The sequence below is a fragment of the Boleophthalmus pectinirostris genome, unplaced genomic scaffold (genome assembly GCF_026225935.1).
Source record: "Boleophthalmus pectinirostris isolate CB_2022bp ecotype Guang Dong unplaced genomic scaffold, ASM2622593v1 HiC_scaffold_2826, whole genome shotgun sequence".
Classification (NCBI taxonomy): domain Eukaryota; kingdom Metazoa; phylum Chordata; class Actinopteri; order Gobiiformes; family Gobiidae; genus Boleophthalmus; species Boleophthalmus pectinirostris.
Window position 1 is genome coordinate 1 of NW_026571291.1, and position 20,949 is coordinate 20,949.

Sequence of the window (20,949 nt, forward strand, 5' to 3'; positions counted from 1 at the left end):
ATCCATTTGATCTTTTCTAATCAGTGCTATGCAAACATTTAAAACTCAATATGCGCGCACAATCTTTAACATCAGCGGAAATTGATTTTAGGAATAACACTAAACAAAGCTGCTATGTTCGCATTTTTGTCTCACTACATATTTCCTGCTCACACTCAGCTGATCAATAAACCCATATGCGAGTATGTCATTGGATAGTCGCTCAAATGGCAAACTACTTGGCTCAAAACTTTCATTTCGTAGCCAATGAGCGCAAAGATGTACAGATCGCCACTGCCATCTGGTGTCAACATTTCGCAACTTCACCCTTGAACAAGAGTAAAATGGCCAATGAAAACCGGGGATTTTAGGGGTAGTAAGTTTAATATACAGTAGTAAAGTTGATAACGTTAGCAATAGGCAAAACACATTTAGAACAAGATGTGTAAACATCTGTATGCAAACGCTTGGGGGCATGAAGTAAATGGTCTTACACTCAGAATCTGATTAAATAGGTGCTACTGACATTTTAGAATCTAGATATAAAAACCCTTGTAGCTTTAAAGCTTCCAGAATTAAAGTTTGTATAATTTTCACACATTTGATTTGTCAAATGCAGAGTTGTAGTACTAAGACTATTTTATATAATGAGCAGTTTACAGAAATACCAAAAGACACAAGAGACAATATTGGAACACATGTGCACTTTATTGGGATTGTTTAGTCAGTGTACAAGTTGGCCCCACTGGTCTGCTGGCACCCCTTGTCATCCCGTCACTTTAAGACCCCCTTGCCCCACCACCCCAGGGATGAAACCTCCAATAGGGGGGGATGAAGAGGTCACAATTGGGTTTTGCATAACAAAAAAAATTAAACAGGACCAAGATATTTTTTAAGGCTGAAAGTACAAAAAACCCAGACATAATTTACATACAAGCAATACTACAACCATGTTTAAGTATGCTCCAACCACTGGGCAGCCTTCACAGAGGCAAATACGTGTCTGAACAATGCAGTTAACATTTGGAATCATGTGTTGAACAATGCAGTTAACAAACATTTGGAATGACTCAAAGAAAACAAAATGTACATTTAAGTCCCAGACGCAAATGAAGTTGCCTGGGGGTATTTTTTTAATCTACTCAAACATTACTGTAGCCTTCACTTCCAGTTTTTAAAATCCTGAGTCAAGCGCCAAAAATAACTGAAGCCATGCCTATGAGTTGGTCATTTAGGCTCTGCGCCTGAGAATGTATGAGAAATGTGTGTGGTTGTTTTGCACAGAGCTGAAGTTGGGCGTTTGGTCGGGAAGGGGAAGGAGGAACAGTCTGTTTAGAAGCATTTACGGTGGACGATGGATGGGCCAGACTCATCGTACTCCTGCTTGCTGATCCACATCTGCTGGAAGGTGGACAGAGAGGCCAGGATGGAACCTCCGATCCAGACAGAGTATTTACGCTCAGGTGGGGCAATGATCTGGAGAACACAGAACAATGTTACAACACAGCACTATACAAAAGACAAGTGCATAAGTAACAGTAACACGCTCACCTTGATCTTCATGGTTGAAGGGGCCAGGGCTGTGATTTCCTTCTGCATCCTGTCAGCAATACCAGGGTACATGGTGGTACCTCCAGACAGCACAGTGTTGGCATACAGATCCTTACGGATATCGACGTCACATTTCATGATGCTGTTGTAGGTGGTTTCGTGGATTCCGCAGGATTCCATACCTGTGTTGACAAGAATCTTGTAAGTACAACAATACTGCAAGAAAATATATAATGTGCAAGTGTCAGAAGAACCTTACCAAGGAAGGATGGCTGGAAGAGGGCTTCTGGGCAACGGAACCTCTCATTGCCGATGGTGATGACCTGTCCGTCGGGCAGCTCGTAGCTCTTCTCCAGAGAAGAGGAGGAGGCAGCAGTGTTCATCTCCTGCTCGAAGTCCAGGGCAACGTAGCACAGCTTCTCCTTGATGTCACGAACAATTTCCCTCTCGGCTGTGGTGGTGAAAGAGTAGCCACGCTCTGTCAGGATCTTCATGAGGTAGTCTGTGAGGTCGCGGCCGGCCAAGTCCAGACGCAAGATGGCGTGGGGCAGAGCATAGCCCTCATAGATGGGCACTGTGTGGGTCACACCACCGGAGTCCATGACAATACCGGTGGTACGACCAGAGGCATACAAGGACAGCACAGCCTGGATGGCAACGTACATGGCGGGGGTGTTGAAGGTCTCAAACATGATCTATAAAAAAGGCAAAGAGCACAAGTATTAACAATTTGCTTTAAAAACGCTGTGTACACTTCACCCACGACATGCATTAGCGATTCAGAATAGTTAGTAGGAAGGTGCAAAACATTCCTTCACACTTGTGCATGTCAGAATGGATGCTGAGCCAACTTATTTAACACAAGTGTAAAAACACTCAAAGGACCTGTTTGATAGATCATCATAAGGGACAGAGATCCTGAAGAGGGAAGGAAGGAGTATGTAAGAACCAGAGATGAGGCGCCAAAGACAAGAGTGGACAAACAGATCAGACTTAAAGTTTTGACAGTTACCTGGGTCATCTTCTCCCTGTTGGCTTTGGGGTTCAGTGGGGCTTCTGTGAGCAGGACAGGGTGCTCCTCAGGTGCAACTCTCAACTCATTGTAGAAGGTGTGATGCCAGATCTTCTCCATGTCATCCCAGTTGGTCACAATACCGTGCTCAATGGGGTACTTCAGGGTCAGGATACCCCTCTTGCTCTGAGCTTCGTCACCAACGTAGCTGTCTTTCTGGCCCATACCAACCATCACTCCCTACGAGAGAAAAAAAAAATTAAAAATTAGCAAACACTTTTAATATAGCTTTAAATTAGCCTATATTGTTCAAAAATAATCATGCGTGCTTGTTAGCCAAAGACTGCGCCACTCACCTGATGCCTGGGGCGACCAACGATGGAGGGGAAGACAGCACGAGGGGCGTCGTCTCCGGCAAATCCGGCTTTGCACATACCGGATCCGTTGTCAACAACAAGTGCGGCGATTTCTTCTTCCTGCATGGTTAAACTGCAACAGAGAAAAGTACATTAAACAGTGGTCTAAAGCAAGCGTGACACAACCGCTCACTTCCCGTTAAGTCATTGTGTAAAGACACAGCGAGGCCACTAGGTGGCGCCTTTAACCCGCATTCCGCGCCAGACAAAGGAAGTGCGCTGCATTCTGTTATTACCATATAAGGACATGGTCTAGGTTTGAGCGGCTTTGCGGCTAACGGCGCTATGGCGCGAGGCCAACAGTAGACCACCATCAGGACTCGACACTGGTCCCGGGACCACTCCCACGGTCCACTACAGAGTCCAGCCTCCAGCGGGCACTCCCAGTGTTGCTCAATCACACCGCTCCAGCGGTCAAGACAAGCTTTAACATTACTGCGTCACAAAGCTCGTCAACCGCTTCATTCATCAAACCGTTATGCGTGAACCGCTATCTTTTTATTTCAACTCATACTTCATTTCCTGAAGACCACGCCTATAAAATTCTGCTGTCCTCGTCTTTACAAGGCCAATTACAAAAGCTTCTAAAAAAAAAAAAAAAAAAAAGGCCAACAAAGTCTAAAATAAGCACATCTGAACGATGAATTACATTAGAATCCAGTGAAGCCGGGCTGTGGCTGCTAGACCGGTGCGGCTAAGCTAATGTGCTAAAGTAGGTCACACCCCGTCGCAGCGAGCACAAAAGGAGCAGCCGGGTCCAGACTAAAGGCTCAAACGCACCATTAAGACACTGCTGGTCAAAATACACAACAGATATCAAATAAAGATTCCCAAGACCGACGTTCACAATGGTGTGATAAATTTAAGTAGTTTATAAAATCTGAAATGGCATTTTTATTCAAAAGCCGGCTGCACAATGTCACAGCGTCTTTGAGCTTGATATTATTAAAAACATATAATTAAATTAGATTGTATAGTAATAGGGCAGGCGAAATAGTGGATTTTAGGCGTTTTATAAAGTTAGCAGTAGATGATGACATGACAAAAGAACCTCGTGGCCCATGCCTTCAATGAAATACATGCAATTCTTCAATATTTCAGAAAAAAATAGTTCCCGCATAGCATTGCAATCAAAACTAGGCCATATTTAATAATGTGCATAAACTTTTTCTTACCTTTGGGTGGGGGGCTTTTCGTTTCAAGGGAATCGGTTTCAGGCAGTGGTATCCCGCACAAGCTGTGTGACGGCGCTCAGAGTGAACTGCCGTCAGTGGGCTCTTGTTTTTTATACCGCGCCAGTTGCCCGGCTCTCGCCATAAAAGGTAAACTTTCGGAAAGACGCGCTCTGATTGGTCCAGCGTCATGCACTGGGGTACGTCGCGTGCACACTGTGGCGCACTGACCGCTCGCGATTTGAGGGACAGGGAGAGAGAGGGAGGCGATAATAGCAAAGGATTGTAGAAAATAAAAGGGAAGGGATTGATGCTGTTGAAGCCTAGTAGTCTAATCCTTTGACAAAGTGTTTTATGTTCAAGTTTTTACAAAGAATAACGGTGTATGTGATTTACATATTTTTACATATTTTATACACTGCTGCAAATCCTTTACATCCACTTTTTACATGATATTTATGGGATAAAAGGCAGAGTCCTTCCTGTCCAGTAGTAGGCCTGCATACCCTGTATTATTTTCCAAATGTTTATAAGGTTCTGATCTTGATAGCCTAAAATGATTTCCATTTAGCCTACAATAGAAGAGGTATGATGATGTGGGTGTGTGTGTCAGTGCTGTCTACTTTGAAAAGCAGTTGTAAGCTCAATGGGAGTCTCTGCAGCATCACCAGTTCAACACATGACACACATAACACAAACAGTGAAGCTAATGGTCAGAGCCTGCGGAATGAGGAACCCTGTGCCCCCTCATGCTCTATGCAAAGTTTGCTATTTTAGGTTAAATAACATACAATACTACAGGCCTAGTTTCCAAGTTTTGCAGTATCTAAGTTTGACCTGTTGTGTCTGTGATTGTCTATGTAACCCAAATATCTATAAACCCCTAACCCCAGCATTAAGTCACAAATGAAGTTTTATATATGGAGTATAATCAGTGCCGACTGAAGCTAATTTTCACCAAACATAGGCCTACAGCAAAACCATCTCTTCCTCCTTCACCACTTCCTCTTCCCTCTCTGTTGCAACAATTCCTCTACAGTTTTTTCAGTTTGTCTTCTTTATTAGTAGTTGACTTTAATTTTGCACTGTTACTTTTTCAGTTGTTTATAATATTCATTCTAGATTTCACAGTAAATCTTACAGGAATTAAAACCACTACACACCTACTTTCTTTCTTTCAAAAGCTAAATGAATGACAGGTTTCAATCTGATATTGTACTCTCATAATTAAAATGGCTTTAACGGAGTGTTGTGAAATGCAATGAATCATGGCTGTCCCAACTGAAGTGGAATATAACTATGATAAACCATTCAGAGTATAGAGCATATAAAAAGTGGACTTTGTTTGCAATGTCTAGGCCACACCTTTGCAGCTTTAGATGTATGTTTGCTACAGACTCTGAGAAGTCTCTGGCTAAGTAGTTGTCAACACTCTCCACTTGGAATGATACGAGCCAAGTGCCTGGAATAGTGTCCTGCTGGTGGCCTCTTCTCATATGTCATAACAGTGTGTGTGAGTTTGTTTATGCTCTGTGTGCCAGAGAAAATGGAGCATACACCAATAGCATTTGTGTCATTTCTCCACTGAAGTCATTAAAAGGTGCTTAAATTCATATTACAGGCTCGTGGTGGGGTGTCAAATTAGGGTTTGAAAAAGGATACCTGGTGCTTTACAGTGACAACTAGATTTCTTCCACTTATTAACAGCTTCATAACCAATGCTGTGTTTTTCGTCCATGTCACAAGTCAAACAGTAACTCACTTGCGCGTTTATGTACTACCAGGTCAAAGGTCAAACGGATGCACAAAAAAATCATAACTAATAACTGATTGGGTTGTAAGAATATGTCAAGTTTCAATATAACTTTCTTGTATCTTTCTGCATGTCTTCACTCCTCTGACATCAGATAAGTATGATATGCTTGCCAATGTAATACACTTTTATTATGTAAGCTCAATTTGTTTCACTTCAAATACTACAAGAAGCTGCCCCTCCCTCCATTACCAGCACACCTTTCTATCCTTGGGGCAAAAAGGAAATGGGCATAAATCCAGGTACAAAATGACTAAATTTCTATGTTTTTGCATATTAATACAAGGGATTTTTGGGAGCCTGAATTGTGTGGAATGTGGGGGAGGGGAGGCGTATGCATGAAAAGGCCTGTTGCTAATGTGGTAATGCTGGCCACAGGGGGTGGACATCGACATGAATACTCACTCAGTCTATCCCAGTGCATACTCCATCTAAAACATCTGCCGCCTCCAAATCTCTCTGCTCCTATACTTGGCGAGACATTAACCACTATTAGTCTGGAGTTAAAAGCATAGAGCATAGTATGGGAAGAGGATGGAAAGGATGATGTAGTTCCAGATAAAGGCTATCATGTCAGATCTTCAGGAAATGATTCATGGATTTTGCCATTATCAATTAAGATGCACGAAAGAAGCTCTCTCATCATGATACCAATGCTCTGACAGGAAGCATTGGTCAATATCTGATCATCTATAAACTGATACTAGTGCAGAGAATAATTTTTTCTTCCTAAAATGCCATTCACCTCAACTTCATGCAAAACAGATCCAAGTGTGTTATGTAACTGTATTTATTACATGCAAATTCTATTTAAATTGTATAAATAGAGACATTCTGGCCCAACTACAACCAGTAAATAGTCTCATTACATTCATTAATTGGCCTAAATCTGGACAGTGCCCACCCCAGTATTGTATTGATGCATTTTAGTTCATATTAGTGTATAATAAAACAAATAATTTATAATTTTTCAAAATAAGCTAAATAATACCAATGCAACTATGAAACAAACAAGAGTCAAAACTTAAGAATCCAATATGGCTGTCTTTTGTATCTTGGCCCTTTCATGGGTGTCAGATCATGTCAAGCAGGACGTTTCTTCTGCACTTCTTCCCTCGTCACTCCTCACAAAGTGGCTGACCGGCCGATTGTGTGCCATCTGTGACTGGTCATAGTTTTCAGAGAGGGGAAACCCTATTCACCACGACCAGCCCTCCTCCCCTGGCCTCTTCTTCTTCCTGGCCCCCCTCCCTCCCTCGCTCGCCTAAGTCCGGTGATAAAGCTCCGAGAGGGCTTGTCTGCAGCGTCATTGATCCGTGGGTCGCCGTGGTGACAGTCTGACTCCAAGGCACGGGCCAGTTACCAGCTGTGAGTGCGTGTGTGTGTGTGTGTTGTGTGTGTGTCTGCCAGCTGGCCTGTAATGCCAATTGGATTAGCTTCCCATTTACGGCACAAATGCACCTTATCTGCACTCCACCCCCCAACTTCTTAGAGATGCACTTTACTACTCCATCCCATCTCGCCATCCAGATTATCTTGCATTTATCAACCTTCAAGAGTCACGTCATTCATTTTAATTTGCTCAGCTGGATAAGTGCTTTACCCATTAACTAATATCAAGGAACGTGTCCAACCATGTAGTGATGTTGTGCTTTTCTGTTGTAAGGACAATCCAGTGCAGTTGTAATATGTGACTAACATGTGACCATACATGATGACACAATCCCTTATATCTTCAATTTGGCCTTTTGTTACTCTGTTGTCACACAAGTTTTGACACACTGCTATTTCCAAATTTGAACTCAAACTAATTAAACATGCAACACTTGTAAGAAAGAAACTCGAATTCTACTCCTTCCTTAGTCCCGTGGAGTTGAACCTAAGGCTTATCTGCCCTTTGCCATCTGTTTCTGAGTGACGGGAGGGACTTGAGGCTCAGGTCTGTCTCATGATTGGCTCGTTTGTTAGTTGTGAGCTTTTGACTGACTGCATATACTTCCTGATCTTCATGCCTCCAGCCCCCTCATGCACAGCTACAGCAGAGAGGTCAGCTACCTCCACACGCCCATGCACTTTAGTCCTGAGATATAACTGTGGACATGCAGGGTTATGTAATTCCACTTACCCGTGCTGGCTCTATGTGCAGTGAGTTGTTGTTGAACATTATAGACACATTAATTAGGCTTGCAATACAATATTATCAACTACATGGTTTGTTAGTATCCTATACCTGGGTTTAATAGCAATTAACAATTCAATAGGAAATGGGCTATTATTTGAATGGTCAAATGTCTACCAAAAAGTCGCCTATAAACTGAAATTGACAAAATGTCAAGCAGGCTGTTTCTTCTGCACTTCTTCTCTTGTCACTCCTCACAAAGTGGCTGATCGGCTGATTGTGTGCCAAACTCAAACTCAAATTGAAACCTATGAAATGAATCGCATGTTCTGTGTTATTAGACTATTTTTATATTTTTCCTAGCATGGAAGCAGTGTGTTGGTTGGTAAAGATACTACAAAAGAATGCCTATGTTCAAAAAAGTGCACTTAGAGAATAAAGTTTTGTTGATCTGTAAAGGATTTTTAGACTAATCCTGAAATGAAAATGTTTAAAAATGTGAATTGAATGAAAAGGGATCAGAAAAATTATTGGTATATCAGATTCTAATAATTTTGCCATTGACACAACTCAAAATCGCTGCAGTTTTTTAAAATAAAAGTTCACCAAAGACAGTAAATTGGACTATTATAGGGCGTATGCCATGAGGCACTTGTACCATATAAGCCAAAATGCATCAAATCACGCCCAGTTGTCTCTTCCTCTGCAGATTTTAGCTAGTCTTCCTTCCTGTTGTCTGCCTAGTAACTGGAAACCCCTCTTCATTCCTCTTCAAAAATCAATGTTGCGCTCTCCCATCCCTCTGTGCCCCATTGAACCTCTCACTAAAATCCACACACTTTGTCATTTTCTGCTTTTGTTTTACTGTATAACACCATTTTGTGTCAGGGGTCGTATTGTTTTGTATGGCCGCTGTTCATTGCTGTTTGCAGTTCCCACCCTTTCTCTTCTCTCACAAACTTGCCGGTTTGAATGAGATCTCTGCCCCTCTCTCATAGGCTGTCGGTAGCTGCCATATATGGTCATGGGGCCAGCAGTAGAGCCAGGAAGTGGAAGGAAAGAGGAAGTAGTATCAGCCGGCTTTTAGAGAGATGAGTGCTGGGCTTGTAAAAAAAAAAAAAAGAAAAAAAAAAGAAAAAGCCACACCTTTTTGTATTTTTGTAATTTTCTTATCAATTCTTTTCAAATGTGATTCTTGGATTAGCACACTTGAAAAACGTGCTGGTCACTCAGTGGGGATGCCTGCAGTACTGGGAATGTTAATAGTGCAAGCCTCTTAAGCGCACATGGCACACACATTTGAGCTTAGATTTACAGCCAAGGGTCGGTCGAAGTCCAACTAGCAAATATGCTGTTGTTTAGCAGCATACTGTAATAACACTATGATGTAATGTGTTTGAGAGCTATTGCTGTTGCTGACACTGTACACAGAACATGTATGCAGAACTAAGAATGAATTTTAGCTGGAAAAAGCCCTTGAAATCCCTTTGAATTAGCTTCATACACCACTATGATGCCTTGTAGTCATTACAACATTACTACTGTGGTGTTAGAAAGCTGATATGTTAAGCCATTCACTTGTCCTACAGCATTAGATAACACATCAATTATGATATATCAGTATGATGTTGACTGATTGTGCCTATTTCTGCTATATCACTTTACTATTACGAAGATAATATAGTGTTGGTGTGAAGCGACACTAATCTTATTAAACATGGAATGGTCTATACAATAGCTTGATGCACACAGCGCTGCAAATTGCAATGCTATGATGTTATGATGGATGTTATGAAGGATCTTGTGACCTCTGAAAAGCGATAAGAGAGATGCATTGTTACTGCTTGAGTGAAACTTATGAAATTCAAGTCTGATATTGTTCATATTTGAGTGGCACAGGCCTGTGAGGAGTACAGGAGGAAGGATATCCGTGGTACACTTTTAATTTGTGCATAATCATCAAACTTGGGGGTGTAATAGTCAAAGCCACACCCCACTGTTAACACTAGCATCCATAAAAGGAAATCTTTATGATGGTCACATGACAACAATCTGAGGAATGCTACTCACATGGGACAACTTCTCAAGGAAATCAGCTTCACCCCCCCGGGCCTGTCATTGCACTGCACCAGTCTGTATCTATTTGGATTTAGCTACTATTTACTTACTATAGTTATAGAATCTAGGTGACTGAAACTGTTACTGCTACCTTTAATACTACTGCTGTTACTACTACTATAGTCTCAGCAATAGTTTCTATAACAAGGACAATACCTGTTTTTTTTGTTCTTTAGTATCTTAAGTTTTTTAGAACTGCAGTGGCACCTTGTAATAGTACCAAATCCTATCCTATACTAAAATATAACTACTAATTACTACCTCAAGCCTACTACTTTTTCTATTCACTATGGGAATTACAGCCAATTTTTGTTTTGTTTTTTGTAATTTTGAATACAGTCACATATTTTGTTTGTTGCAAAACAGTGTTGTCAGTGATTACAATCAAATGAAGAAATTTCACTTCTCTCTGTGTGTGTTTCACTAACTGGAAACTGCAGAGGGGGAGTTTCCTTTTCAAAGAAAAACACACCATTTTTGCATGCTCTTAAGATTGTATGACATAATGCAACTTCTGTAAAGATTCAATTACCGAAGATCATTATAAAGTTTCTATTTAACAACTGCTCTTCCTTTTTTGCCATATCAAATTTCACTCAAACTTTACAGCCTAAACAATAAAAGTAGAGATGAAATCCAAACGACGGCCTTGTGGGCCGCTGTGTGCCACCTCCCATAGCAGCCGGAACCGCAACTTTGTCTTTTTTTTCCTACCGCACACACAAACCAAAACAAGACTTCCTCTACTCAGTGTATGCAGCACCATATAAGGCCAATAGTGGCAGGTATATGGGCCAGGACCCTCCCATTGCACATATGATGGGAGCTTGGATGGTTACAGGGGGATTGACAAGCCAGGACGGTCCACTGAATATTTCAATTGAGTATGCTGGGGTGCAAGTTGGGACAAGAACGTTTTGGCAACACTCCTGCAGTCACGGGCACACACATTCAGGTTTTTCCAAAAGTACAACACAGGCCTTAATCTGTGATATCCTAAAATGTCATAACTGTGACGTAATTGACATGCCAAATCTGGTATTGCTAGTTCAAAAATACTATACTGAAGTGAAGATAATAGATACAATTACAGAAATGACAAAAACTGCAGCTTCACAAATGTCCCTTAATATTGCTGTTGTTGTACTTCATATGCCTTACACTGCCAACTGACACTACAAGCTCATATTGTACTAATACCACCACTACTACTAGTACCAGTAGAACTACTAGTACTATAACAACAATTATGACTAATTATTCTACTACTACAACTTCCATTATTCTTCAATTACTCCTGTTAATCCTGTTACTGTAATACTACTTGCACATAATTCAGTAAAAGTGATTGTTGTGTCTTGTACTTCCACAACTTACTAACAGGAACTGTAAACTTGTAATTACTTCTAAGTAAAAGTATCTGCTTCCTACATTCTACTTAGACACCCTGGTTTATTTAAATGACTGTGTAACGTCAAAGGAATGTACCTCTTTTAAGGGGAAATGAACAAACAGTTTCTAATTTAGTCATATGTCTCTCTCTGGCTCTAGGTTTCACTCATGTCCTCAGAGCTGTGCCACTCCTGAGTCAGCAGCACAACAGTGCCCCCCCGCCTGCTCACTCCATCATAATGATGAGAACAAAGTGTTTCATGGGTTTCAAAGGGAGCAGCCTATAGCCCCTAAAGGTGGATGAATCCTTGACCCCAGGTTCTCAAGTATCTGGACCAGCCCTACCCCATACCCCTCCTATTTAATTACCCCTTTGTGTAATAGTGGCCACTCTACAGTTTAGTCTTTGTTATGTTGCTGGTAGCGCTATTAGCAGCAGTATATGTGAATGAATGGAAGCATAGCTAGCAGAGGTGGGTGGTAATCTGTTAAATGTATGTATATTTAATGTATATTTAAGCCTACTTTTCACAACTGCTTCACTTATGTCTGAGTAATATAATTGGTCTGTATGAAACCTACATTAATATAATACATATGTTTTATCAGACTTTGTAGATGTGAATATTTTGCTTTTTAAGTTATACTTTGAGTCAATGCCTTTTTCTTCTAATATCATTTTTAAAGCAGCACGGTGTAACTTTCTGGGTGTGGCATATTACCTGCATGGAAACAGAAAGTCAAAACCATACTTCAGAAACAATATGAATGGACTACTGAGAAACACTTCCAATGGACTATTGAGAAACAACCCCAAGGGCAAATAAGAGACAGGTTTGTGGATATACAAATCCGCTCACAGAAAGGAAACATATGTTTTTACTTTTTCAGAGCAATAAAACATCCATAATGAAAAAAGCAAACAAACATGTTTTTATTGTAACATTTACTTTGGCTAAAAAGTTATGTGGTGAAGCTTTAAGTACCAAAGTCTTACTTGAGTAAAAATGTTGGGTATTCTACCAACCAAACAGCTTCTGCAGATTATCCAGTGCTTTGTGTTAAGTTTGTTCCGTTGACCAATCGTTGCTCAAAGCTGTGGCCTATATACAACTTTCTCATTTCTTCCTGTCATGAGACCCAACCAGGAACTCCTTTTTTTCAACAGCAAATACTCTTGTGCAACACTTGCAGACATATGGTTGGGTGTATTCATGTTGATGTATGTTCCTTCGGGATTCCCAACATCCTGAAACTAGGTCAAGACAGACCAGGCCGATTCTTACATAACCACTCAAATTATATGTTAAATCCGCAATTATGTAATATAATTTTGCATGGGAGACTTGCACAGAACCTTTTCAGGCAACCATTTACCTTAAGGATTTAAGCAGCTGGCTAGGACAGGTAAGTGACTGTCTGCACTGTGATTGGTCGAGAGGGACAGGTAATCACCTGAAAGCCATCGCCTTTTATGGACACCTTCACCAAGACTGTTTAAATACCTGATAGTCGCTCCCAACTGATAAGGCTGTACCATTCCCTTAGAGCTATTTGTCTTTCTCAATCAGGGAAGTTTGGCAATGCATCAAAAAAAAAAAGACTATATCAACAAAATAACATAAGCAAGTGTTGAAGTTTTGAATCTGATAACAACATATATCAAAAAGATAAGGAAAGACAACATAAGGGATACATTTATGGCTAGTATATCACAGTATACTACAAAATACTGCAAATACTTCTGCTTTTGATAATAAAAACTACTGTTATGCATAGTGAAATGGAGTTGCAGTGCTGTAATGCTACTACAGCTGCAACTAATAAACAACTATCTGTAATTTTATTCTACTAATACTACTTACTACCAAGGCAAAAAAAATAAAAAAATAAAAATGAATTATTAAGAATCTATTTCAACGATGTAAACTGTCCCAACAACATTATTTATGCATTTGTTGCATCTGTTTGTCAACATGCAAATGTTATTGCTCGGTATGCTGCTTGGTATGAAACTTATCTAAGGAGACAAGAAAGAGAGTGAAGCCAGGTTATAGGTCAGATCAAGTTCATAAAAATAATAATAATAATGATACTAGTGCATTGGTTGTATATTGTAGTATTCACAGTAATTCAAAGATGGTTTACATAGATAAACATAGAACAAAAACATGGCAAAGAAAGAACAAGTAAGCAAAAATAATGCATGATTTTTTTCTGTAATGCAAAAAAAAAATAAAAATAAAAATACTGTGAAACATTCTAAGCAAAGCCGTATCATCTCCAAAACACAAGCAGGTGGAGCAAGAAAAGTTTCCCAGTGCATCTCCGACATTGTTGCATTCTTTTTGCGAGTGAATTCACAGATAGTAGATAGGTATCTTGGATGGAGCGTTCCTAAGCCGATAAGAGTAAGCGGTTACATAAGGACTGGAGCAGAGGAGCCCTGGGACATTCTCTATATCTCTATCATAGTGACACAGTGAGATGCGCGCCAACTCTCCCTCGTGTTATTCCCGTTACTCTGGCAACGTTTACATTCGCCAGCGGGTTAGGCGCTCTTAAAGAATGCCGGCTGTCCCATTTTCCCATAGACCCAGATTCACTACACGCCACCTTACATAAAAAGAACTACGAGTGGTATTCATAATAGATCACAGCTACAAATGTATCATATCCAAAGTAATGCAATGCTAAGATTTATTGCAGAAATGACTCAAAGGATGCATGAATAATTGAACAGCATGTGTAAGGAAACCAAATGTATTTTCTCAAGATTTGGAAATGCATACCTGCTTTTTTATTGAATAATTTAGGATTATTGGTTAAAAGGGTCATGCATTTTAAAAGGGAGGGTCAACCGCATCTAGTTCAGACCCTATGAATCCAGAACAAATGACATTAATGTGAAGTTCTTGCAAAAGTAGGGCATGATGGTGAATTTTCCATCTGTCCACAGCAAATGTAAATGTATGTTTCATGCTATGGAGGCGCGGCCCAGAGTAAAATAGGTCACAGTGCAAGGAGTGAGTTGAGTGGATCCAAGTGTGTGTAAGTTGCAGTTCTGGGAATCTGCAGCAAAGGGAACACAATTCTGCTGCATGTGGGGAAATGTGGTAGTGCAGTTTAATTCTTCAGAGATTTGATCACAATATATAGTCTTTTTTTTACTGAAAAGTACGCTTACCTCCGTGGAAAAGTTATTGTTATTATTTTGCCTGGAATTTTCCACACTATGGCAATAAACTAAAGGCTTTCTCTCCTCTTTCATTTGTTCAATTACAGGTGTTTTATTGCTAGAAAAAACAAAGACATGCATTCTATTGTGGTCTGGTTCGCATCTCCACAGATCTAGAAAATCTACTGACAAAAAGTATTAGCCTTGACATGTTTCAAGTCTTTTTACCTCTTTAAACTCCATTTCCATTGCATTTTGGCAGCTAGAAACCTAATAAAGGCTTGGGTTAATGCTAAATTGCACACATAATCACATGTATTTATTATAAAACTATCATTCTCCTCACAGGGTTGAACCAGAGTATCTTTTCCATCCATTAGCGACAGATGGTGTGTGCGTCTGTCCCCTGCTCCTCTCCATTAACACCTTGATAGTTAATTATTTACCACTTATATAATTTATATCAATGCACCGCCAATACATAAAATGACAAAAACATACAACTTAGACTACGACTTGGAATTAAAGCAGTCCGTTATTCACTGCAAAGGGTGTGGACAATATAGAAGCCAGCATCATTGTGTGTGTAATAAGAGTCCAGAGGAGAACAGCTGCCGCACTTGGCACTGTCCTATGTGTGTCCGTCCAAAATGGCCGATCTATAGGGGCCCCCAGACCTCTGTAGGATGAGGGTCTGTCATTAGTATGTAAAACTGCTGATTGTCCGCGAAGAGAAAGAAGATGAGAGTAGGCCAGGGGTGCAGGAGGGGACCTGGGTGGGCTCCGGCAGCAGGGCTTTGATGGGGTCCGCAGCCAAGGACAGGAAACTGAGGGGGGACCCAAGGGAGAAGTGGTAGCAACACCTGCCATGATCTCATCTGATAGTGTTTGTATTGTGTGAGAGAGACTGAGGAGGTAGAGGTCGGTGTGCTGTGGCAATGTGTTGCTCTGCAGTAGTGAGAATGAAAGAGGAGTGTAGTGAGTGTAGTGTAGTGTGGTGTGATGGCCAGTTGAGGGCGCTACAGAGTTCTAATAGACACAGCAGGCAGGAGGAGGGGGCAGTATTCCAGTGTGTGATCAGAAGTAGAAGAAATCTAAAGAATATACAAATAACTAGGGATGTAATGATATCCAAATCTATTTGTACAATATTATCATGATATGTACGATACGATATATCTCACTGTATGATATTTATTGCTAAAGAGGCTAATATAATTGCAGACAGGACACTTTTTTGCTTTTAAAATACCTTGACAATATTTTGGTGTGAATTATTTCAGTCATAATCCCAAGAATTCAAGTAAAAAACATATTTCTTCATGTTGTCCGCACTAAAATGAATCATAGGATATGTAGTTCCCTATGTTTATAAGATATATCATGCATTTAAGCAAAGAAACATGTAATTCGATATATTGTGACAGCCCACGGTATTATTGTGAGACTTTTGGCAATACGATATCACAATATTTTGGTTACATCCCTACAAACTAGATAATCATCAGGTATAAAATCAATGTCACTAAACTAACAATGACTAATAGTTCAACAACTACCTTCATAGAATGAATGCAGTTATTTCAATCAAAACTAAACAATATATAGATTGAAAATAAGTTATTCTTACTACTTACTAGCTCAAGTGGTAGTGTACATGTGAAAGCAAAACTATTATAAAGGCTGTGGCTGCATTTAATGGATGGAATTCATTAGCTGTATCAAAAGGGCTGTGCAATTTGGGGAAATAAATCAAATTGCATATATTGAGATTAAACTCACAATATGTTTAGAAAGTATTTTGTTCAGAGTGCACTATGAAAATAGCTCCAAAAATGAAATATGAACTAAACTGAAACCAGAATCCCATACATTTCAGAAGGTGTTTGTAGAGAGCTAAACCTGTTCCACAAGTTCAACAAGTTTTCCCTATAAAATTAGAGGATATTTTGTTACTCTTTCTAAAAGCCTGTAATTTGATAACTGCATATATTGTGCAGGCCTACTCAATATTACAAAAATGTAATCCCTAATAGATTTTATATTGTAAAATTGCAATAAAACTGTTGCTGGTATTATTTTCATACACAAAAACAGGTATTTAATATGAGGAAGGATATGTGAGGGGAAGAGGGATATCCACATCCCAATGGAGTTCATTCACTACTGCAGGACGTGATGTCATAGTCTCAGCGAGGGGCAGGAAGAGAACGGTATTAATAGTGCGGCACTGATCGAGTTTCCCTGTAGTCAGAGTGTGGTGGAGGAGAGAGGGAGCGATCGATGCCCACTCAAACAAATGCTGCGCGGTGCATTGTAACGACCTTGAGTCAGACTTTGGTTACAACTCCCAAAGCCAGTGGAGGAATGGAGAGATGGAGAGAATGAGCTGAGGAGAGCAGACACACATCCCAAAGCCCTGCCCCTGCATCTGACCCCCCCACCCCTTCTCCACCAGCAGCATCACACTGACCTACATCTGTCAGTTATAATATCTATGCAGAGGGTGTTACAGTGGACTGGCGGTTCAGCTGATATGTATTTGGTCACTAATCCAAAGGGTCACAATTTCTATATATTGGAATTGCGTAGTGTTGTTGTGTTCTTGAGCAAGGCACTTCACTTACCTTTTCTGTGTCAGTGTAGCTGTGTGATGGTGATTGTTGGCACAGTTTGGCAGACATGCATATTCACCCCCAGAGATGATGTAACTACAGAAGTTCTCTTTTGTCTCGCATCTGACAAAAAAAGGAAGGAATGCATTGTAATTTAGAACTAGGTCATTACAAAAGAATATGTATTGACCTCAGTCTTAATGGCCAACAACAAATAGTTAACTGTGAACAGGCCAAATGGGTATTAGTGTTTCCCAAAGGCTGAGTCGTGACCCTCAGGTGGGTTGCAAGAGATCTTTAGGGGGTTGCCTTCTCACGATCTGCATGTAGGTCTGCAATGTACAGTTCTGACACATGAGAGAGTGAGTGATTATTTTGTTCCAATATTGCTGGTTCAATTGAATGTTGAAAAGAAAAAGAAATGGGCTACATTTAGTGTCCAAATCAGTGACTTATGGATCCTTTTATTGCTAGTTCAATTGCTGTTTTTCATTGTTTACAACTTGAGTAATACTAATTTTTCAAAGAGACACAATCGCTCAGTCAACAATAAAATATCCTCATTAATGTTCAAGAATGCTCAAATCCACCTTTATTGTGGTTTACAAATAATGTCTTTTGGTTTGTGACTTTTAAAATATGAGTCCCCAGATAAAACATTTGGGAAACACTGTATTAGTGCATATACTATATGTTTTATCAATGGATACAAGTTAAACTTTATCTTTAAGATCCTATATTAAGCAAAATTGGATCTAGTGAGTTTAAAGTCATGTAAGAATGTTGTTAACTCCTCAAAAACTTATGTGGAGTTGGGGTCATTCATACATGGTAGTTTTCAGGTTACCAACTAAATTTTACCTTTTGTTTGGTAAAGGTAATCATCCTATGCCACCTGGTTATTTTCTTATTTTATGTTTTCAGGCTGACATGTGTTAGAAAACATCAGTTAAAATTGTGTAGATTTTTGCATTGATATTCTCTGCCCTGTAGATACTGAGATACTCAAATTTTATCCACCTTTGAAGACGTGATTCATTAAACACTGAAAAATTGCATTCATTTTGCCGGTCTGCTGATATTGCCCAGCCTTCTTTAACTGCTGCCATGACAATAAGCAAATGAAAGGCCCCCCACGGCACACACACATGGATGACCTCTGACCCTGGGGCCAAAGGGAGAATGGAGAGAGTGACTTGTCCCTGTGGCAAGGGCTCCAGCTCTTTGTGCGATGGAGAGGAGGTCTGAGGAGGCCCGAGAGGGGAGCAGCTGTGCTGAACATTCCTCTGAACGCCAAGACACACACTGCACATCTGAGCCTCTGTTACCAGGGAAACACGGCAGCAATAAGTACGAGACATATGGAATTTATATTATACCATGGATAAGTAACAGGGTCAGAACTGTACAAAATACAGTGATGCAGTGTAACGTAGAGTACCGTTACCTAAAAAAAATTAAAAGTAAAAAGCAGTGCTCTAAATTACTCAAGTAAGGATAGTTGTAAGAGTAACTGTCTGGACATAACTTCTGATTTATAGTGTGTAGAGAGTATGTGATTGAAAGGACAAATCATTTGATAAGTCACACAACCTATTCAGAGGATAGGATTCAAATAATTTAATATTGACAAGTCAAGATAAAGATTTTAGCACTTACACACACAGTAGGAAGAGTGACCAAACCTTTTTCCGAACTAAGAGTCCTGTTACACTGTAAAATAAATGACTCAGGTCTGATTAAAATGTCTAAAAAACACTCTGAGAAATCCATTCATTTCAAAAGGTTACTCAAGTTAATGTAAATAGCTAAAGGATGGTCATTTTGAACCACACTTGGGAACCTTCACTCACATTTGCCACTCTAGTCCCAGAATGTGAAAGCATTTATCTTATTTTTTTTTTAAGTACAAAGTATATGAGTACTGTGGACTATCCAAACAACTTTATTACAAACACTTGGCAGCCTCCCCACTTCCTTAATAAAACACTCATCCTTCATCCTTATCCCTATGTCCTGGAGTGCTTTGTTAGAGGAGACACAAGCATTGGTCAGTGTTGTTGGCTCAGCCAAGAGTTGACCAAATGTCTGGGTCCTGGTAGGGTTTCTCAGATAAAGGAATTCTCTTGTGAAGTGTTTAAACATTGACCATGCAGAGCTGAGATAAAAGCAAACTACTGATCTGATTTCAGTGTCTGTAAGAAACACAGTCTTGGCACCTAATGTGTGTAAACGATGATTTGAAGTCTGGAGGTGGGCGATGTGTAAATGTAGTGTATGTTTAAAATACATGACATAGCTTGTGGTAGTTGTTATAGTATTAGAAGAAGAAGTAGTGGCACTTTTACTTGCAGTAGCAGTAGTATTAATGGGATCAGTAGCCTAGTCAGTAATACTTTTAGCAATATTACAGTATAAGCCATCGCAGGGAGATTTTTATTATTATTTTATTCATCTTTTATTTTGTTTTAGTAATGGTTTGGGTTTAGTCAAGCCAAAAAATAAAAAAAAAATAAAAATATTCTAGCCAAAAAAAGGAACACTGCAAAGTGATGGCATATTGATGGTAGAAGTATCAGCAGTAGTAGCAGTATCAGTAGAAGCAGTAGTAGTAATAGTAATAGTAATAGTAATAGTAGCAGCAATAGTAGTAGTAGTAATAGTAGTAGTGGTAGTAGTAGCAATAGTAGTAGGTGTAGTAGTGTTGAGGAAAACAACCTTTTCCTCTTTTGTTTATTAGTTTCTGCTTAGATCAGATATATCAAACGCAGATAGACTACAGAGACATTATTTATTTAAAATGTTGTTATTATTTTATATTATGCTTAATCTGGATTAAATATTTAAGCAAAACTATTATTAAAATTTATTTTAATAAGAAAAGGTTTAACATTCCATATCTTGAAAGAAGAGAAAACATGCAGATGTGGTTGAAATCTTTCAATAAATATTTAGTTTGGCCCACGACTTAGTCCCAGTTTTTAATTTTGGCCCTCTTTGAATCTGAGTTTGACATCCTTAAATAAATTATACACATAAAACAGAAATAAAGTCCAGATAATTTACTTATTCCAGTATTAGAAAGCCATACTTGTACAAGGAGCATGTGCTGACATTCCCATGCAAAGAGTGTTTTACGCCTATACAATGACTTTTATACGTAAACTGTCGTGGGAGCCTACCAAGGTTAAGACTTAGCGCCTCTTTGTTGGTGCACAGGGCAGCCAGGCCTCTTGGCACGTTGCACAGTCCAATCAGACTCCATCCAGGGTGTTATCTGGCTACCAAGTCATGACATCATCCCTATCATTAGTTATTGTCCTATTTAGATAGTTTGCTATTAAATAAATTGCAAGATCATGCATTTGTCTCCACATATATTGTATCTAAAAGTCTTACAGCTGTGATCAGAGCCCTTATCTTCAAATAACCTCGGTACAATAATTAACTGTAAAAGTGATTATATAAAAGAGCTAAGCCAGTAGTAGAAGAAGTAGCAGTGAAATGATTAGTTGTTGAATTTGTGGCAATAAAAAAGGATAGCAGTAGCGGCAGTAATAAACTAATAAAACATTCAGCCAACA

General features: G+C 39.6%; 1 protein-coding gene across 1 annotated transcript; it reads right to left on the reverse strand.

The window, feature by feature from the left end:
- Positions 1-668: 668 nt before the first annotated feature.
- Positions 669-4,291, reverse strand: actb2 (actin, beta 2). The gene is made up of 6 exons (XM_020927288.2): positions 4,134-4,291; positions 2,899-3,031; positions 2,543-2,782; positions 1,790-2,225; positions 1,531-1,712; positions 669-1,455 (listed from the first exon to the last, which is right to left on the reverse strand). Exons 2-6 carry the CDS (start codon positions 3,022-3,024, stop codon positions 1,312-1,314), a joined length of 1,128 nt encoding a protein of 375 aa, XP_020782947.2. The 5' UTR covers positions 3,025-3,031; positions 4,134-4,291; the 3' UTR covers positions 669-1,311.
- Positions 4,292-20,949: the final 16,658 nt, after the last annotated feature.

Bases quoted from the DNA above. Each gene is read 5' to 3' on its own strand.
- actb2 (XM_020927288.2), bottom strand. From the start codon at position 3,024: ATGCAGGAAGAAGAAATCGCCGCACTTGTTGTTGACAACGGATCCGGT. The intron at 2,783-2,898 runs GTGAGTGGCGCA...TTTCTCTCGTAG, and splicing joins TTGGTCGCCCCAGGCATCAG to GGAGTGATGGTTGGTATGGG. The intron at 2,226-2,542 runs GTAACTGTCAAA...CCTTTTTTATAG, and splicing joins ACAGGGAGAAGATGACCCAG to ATCATGTTTGAGACCTTCAA.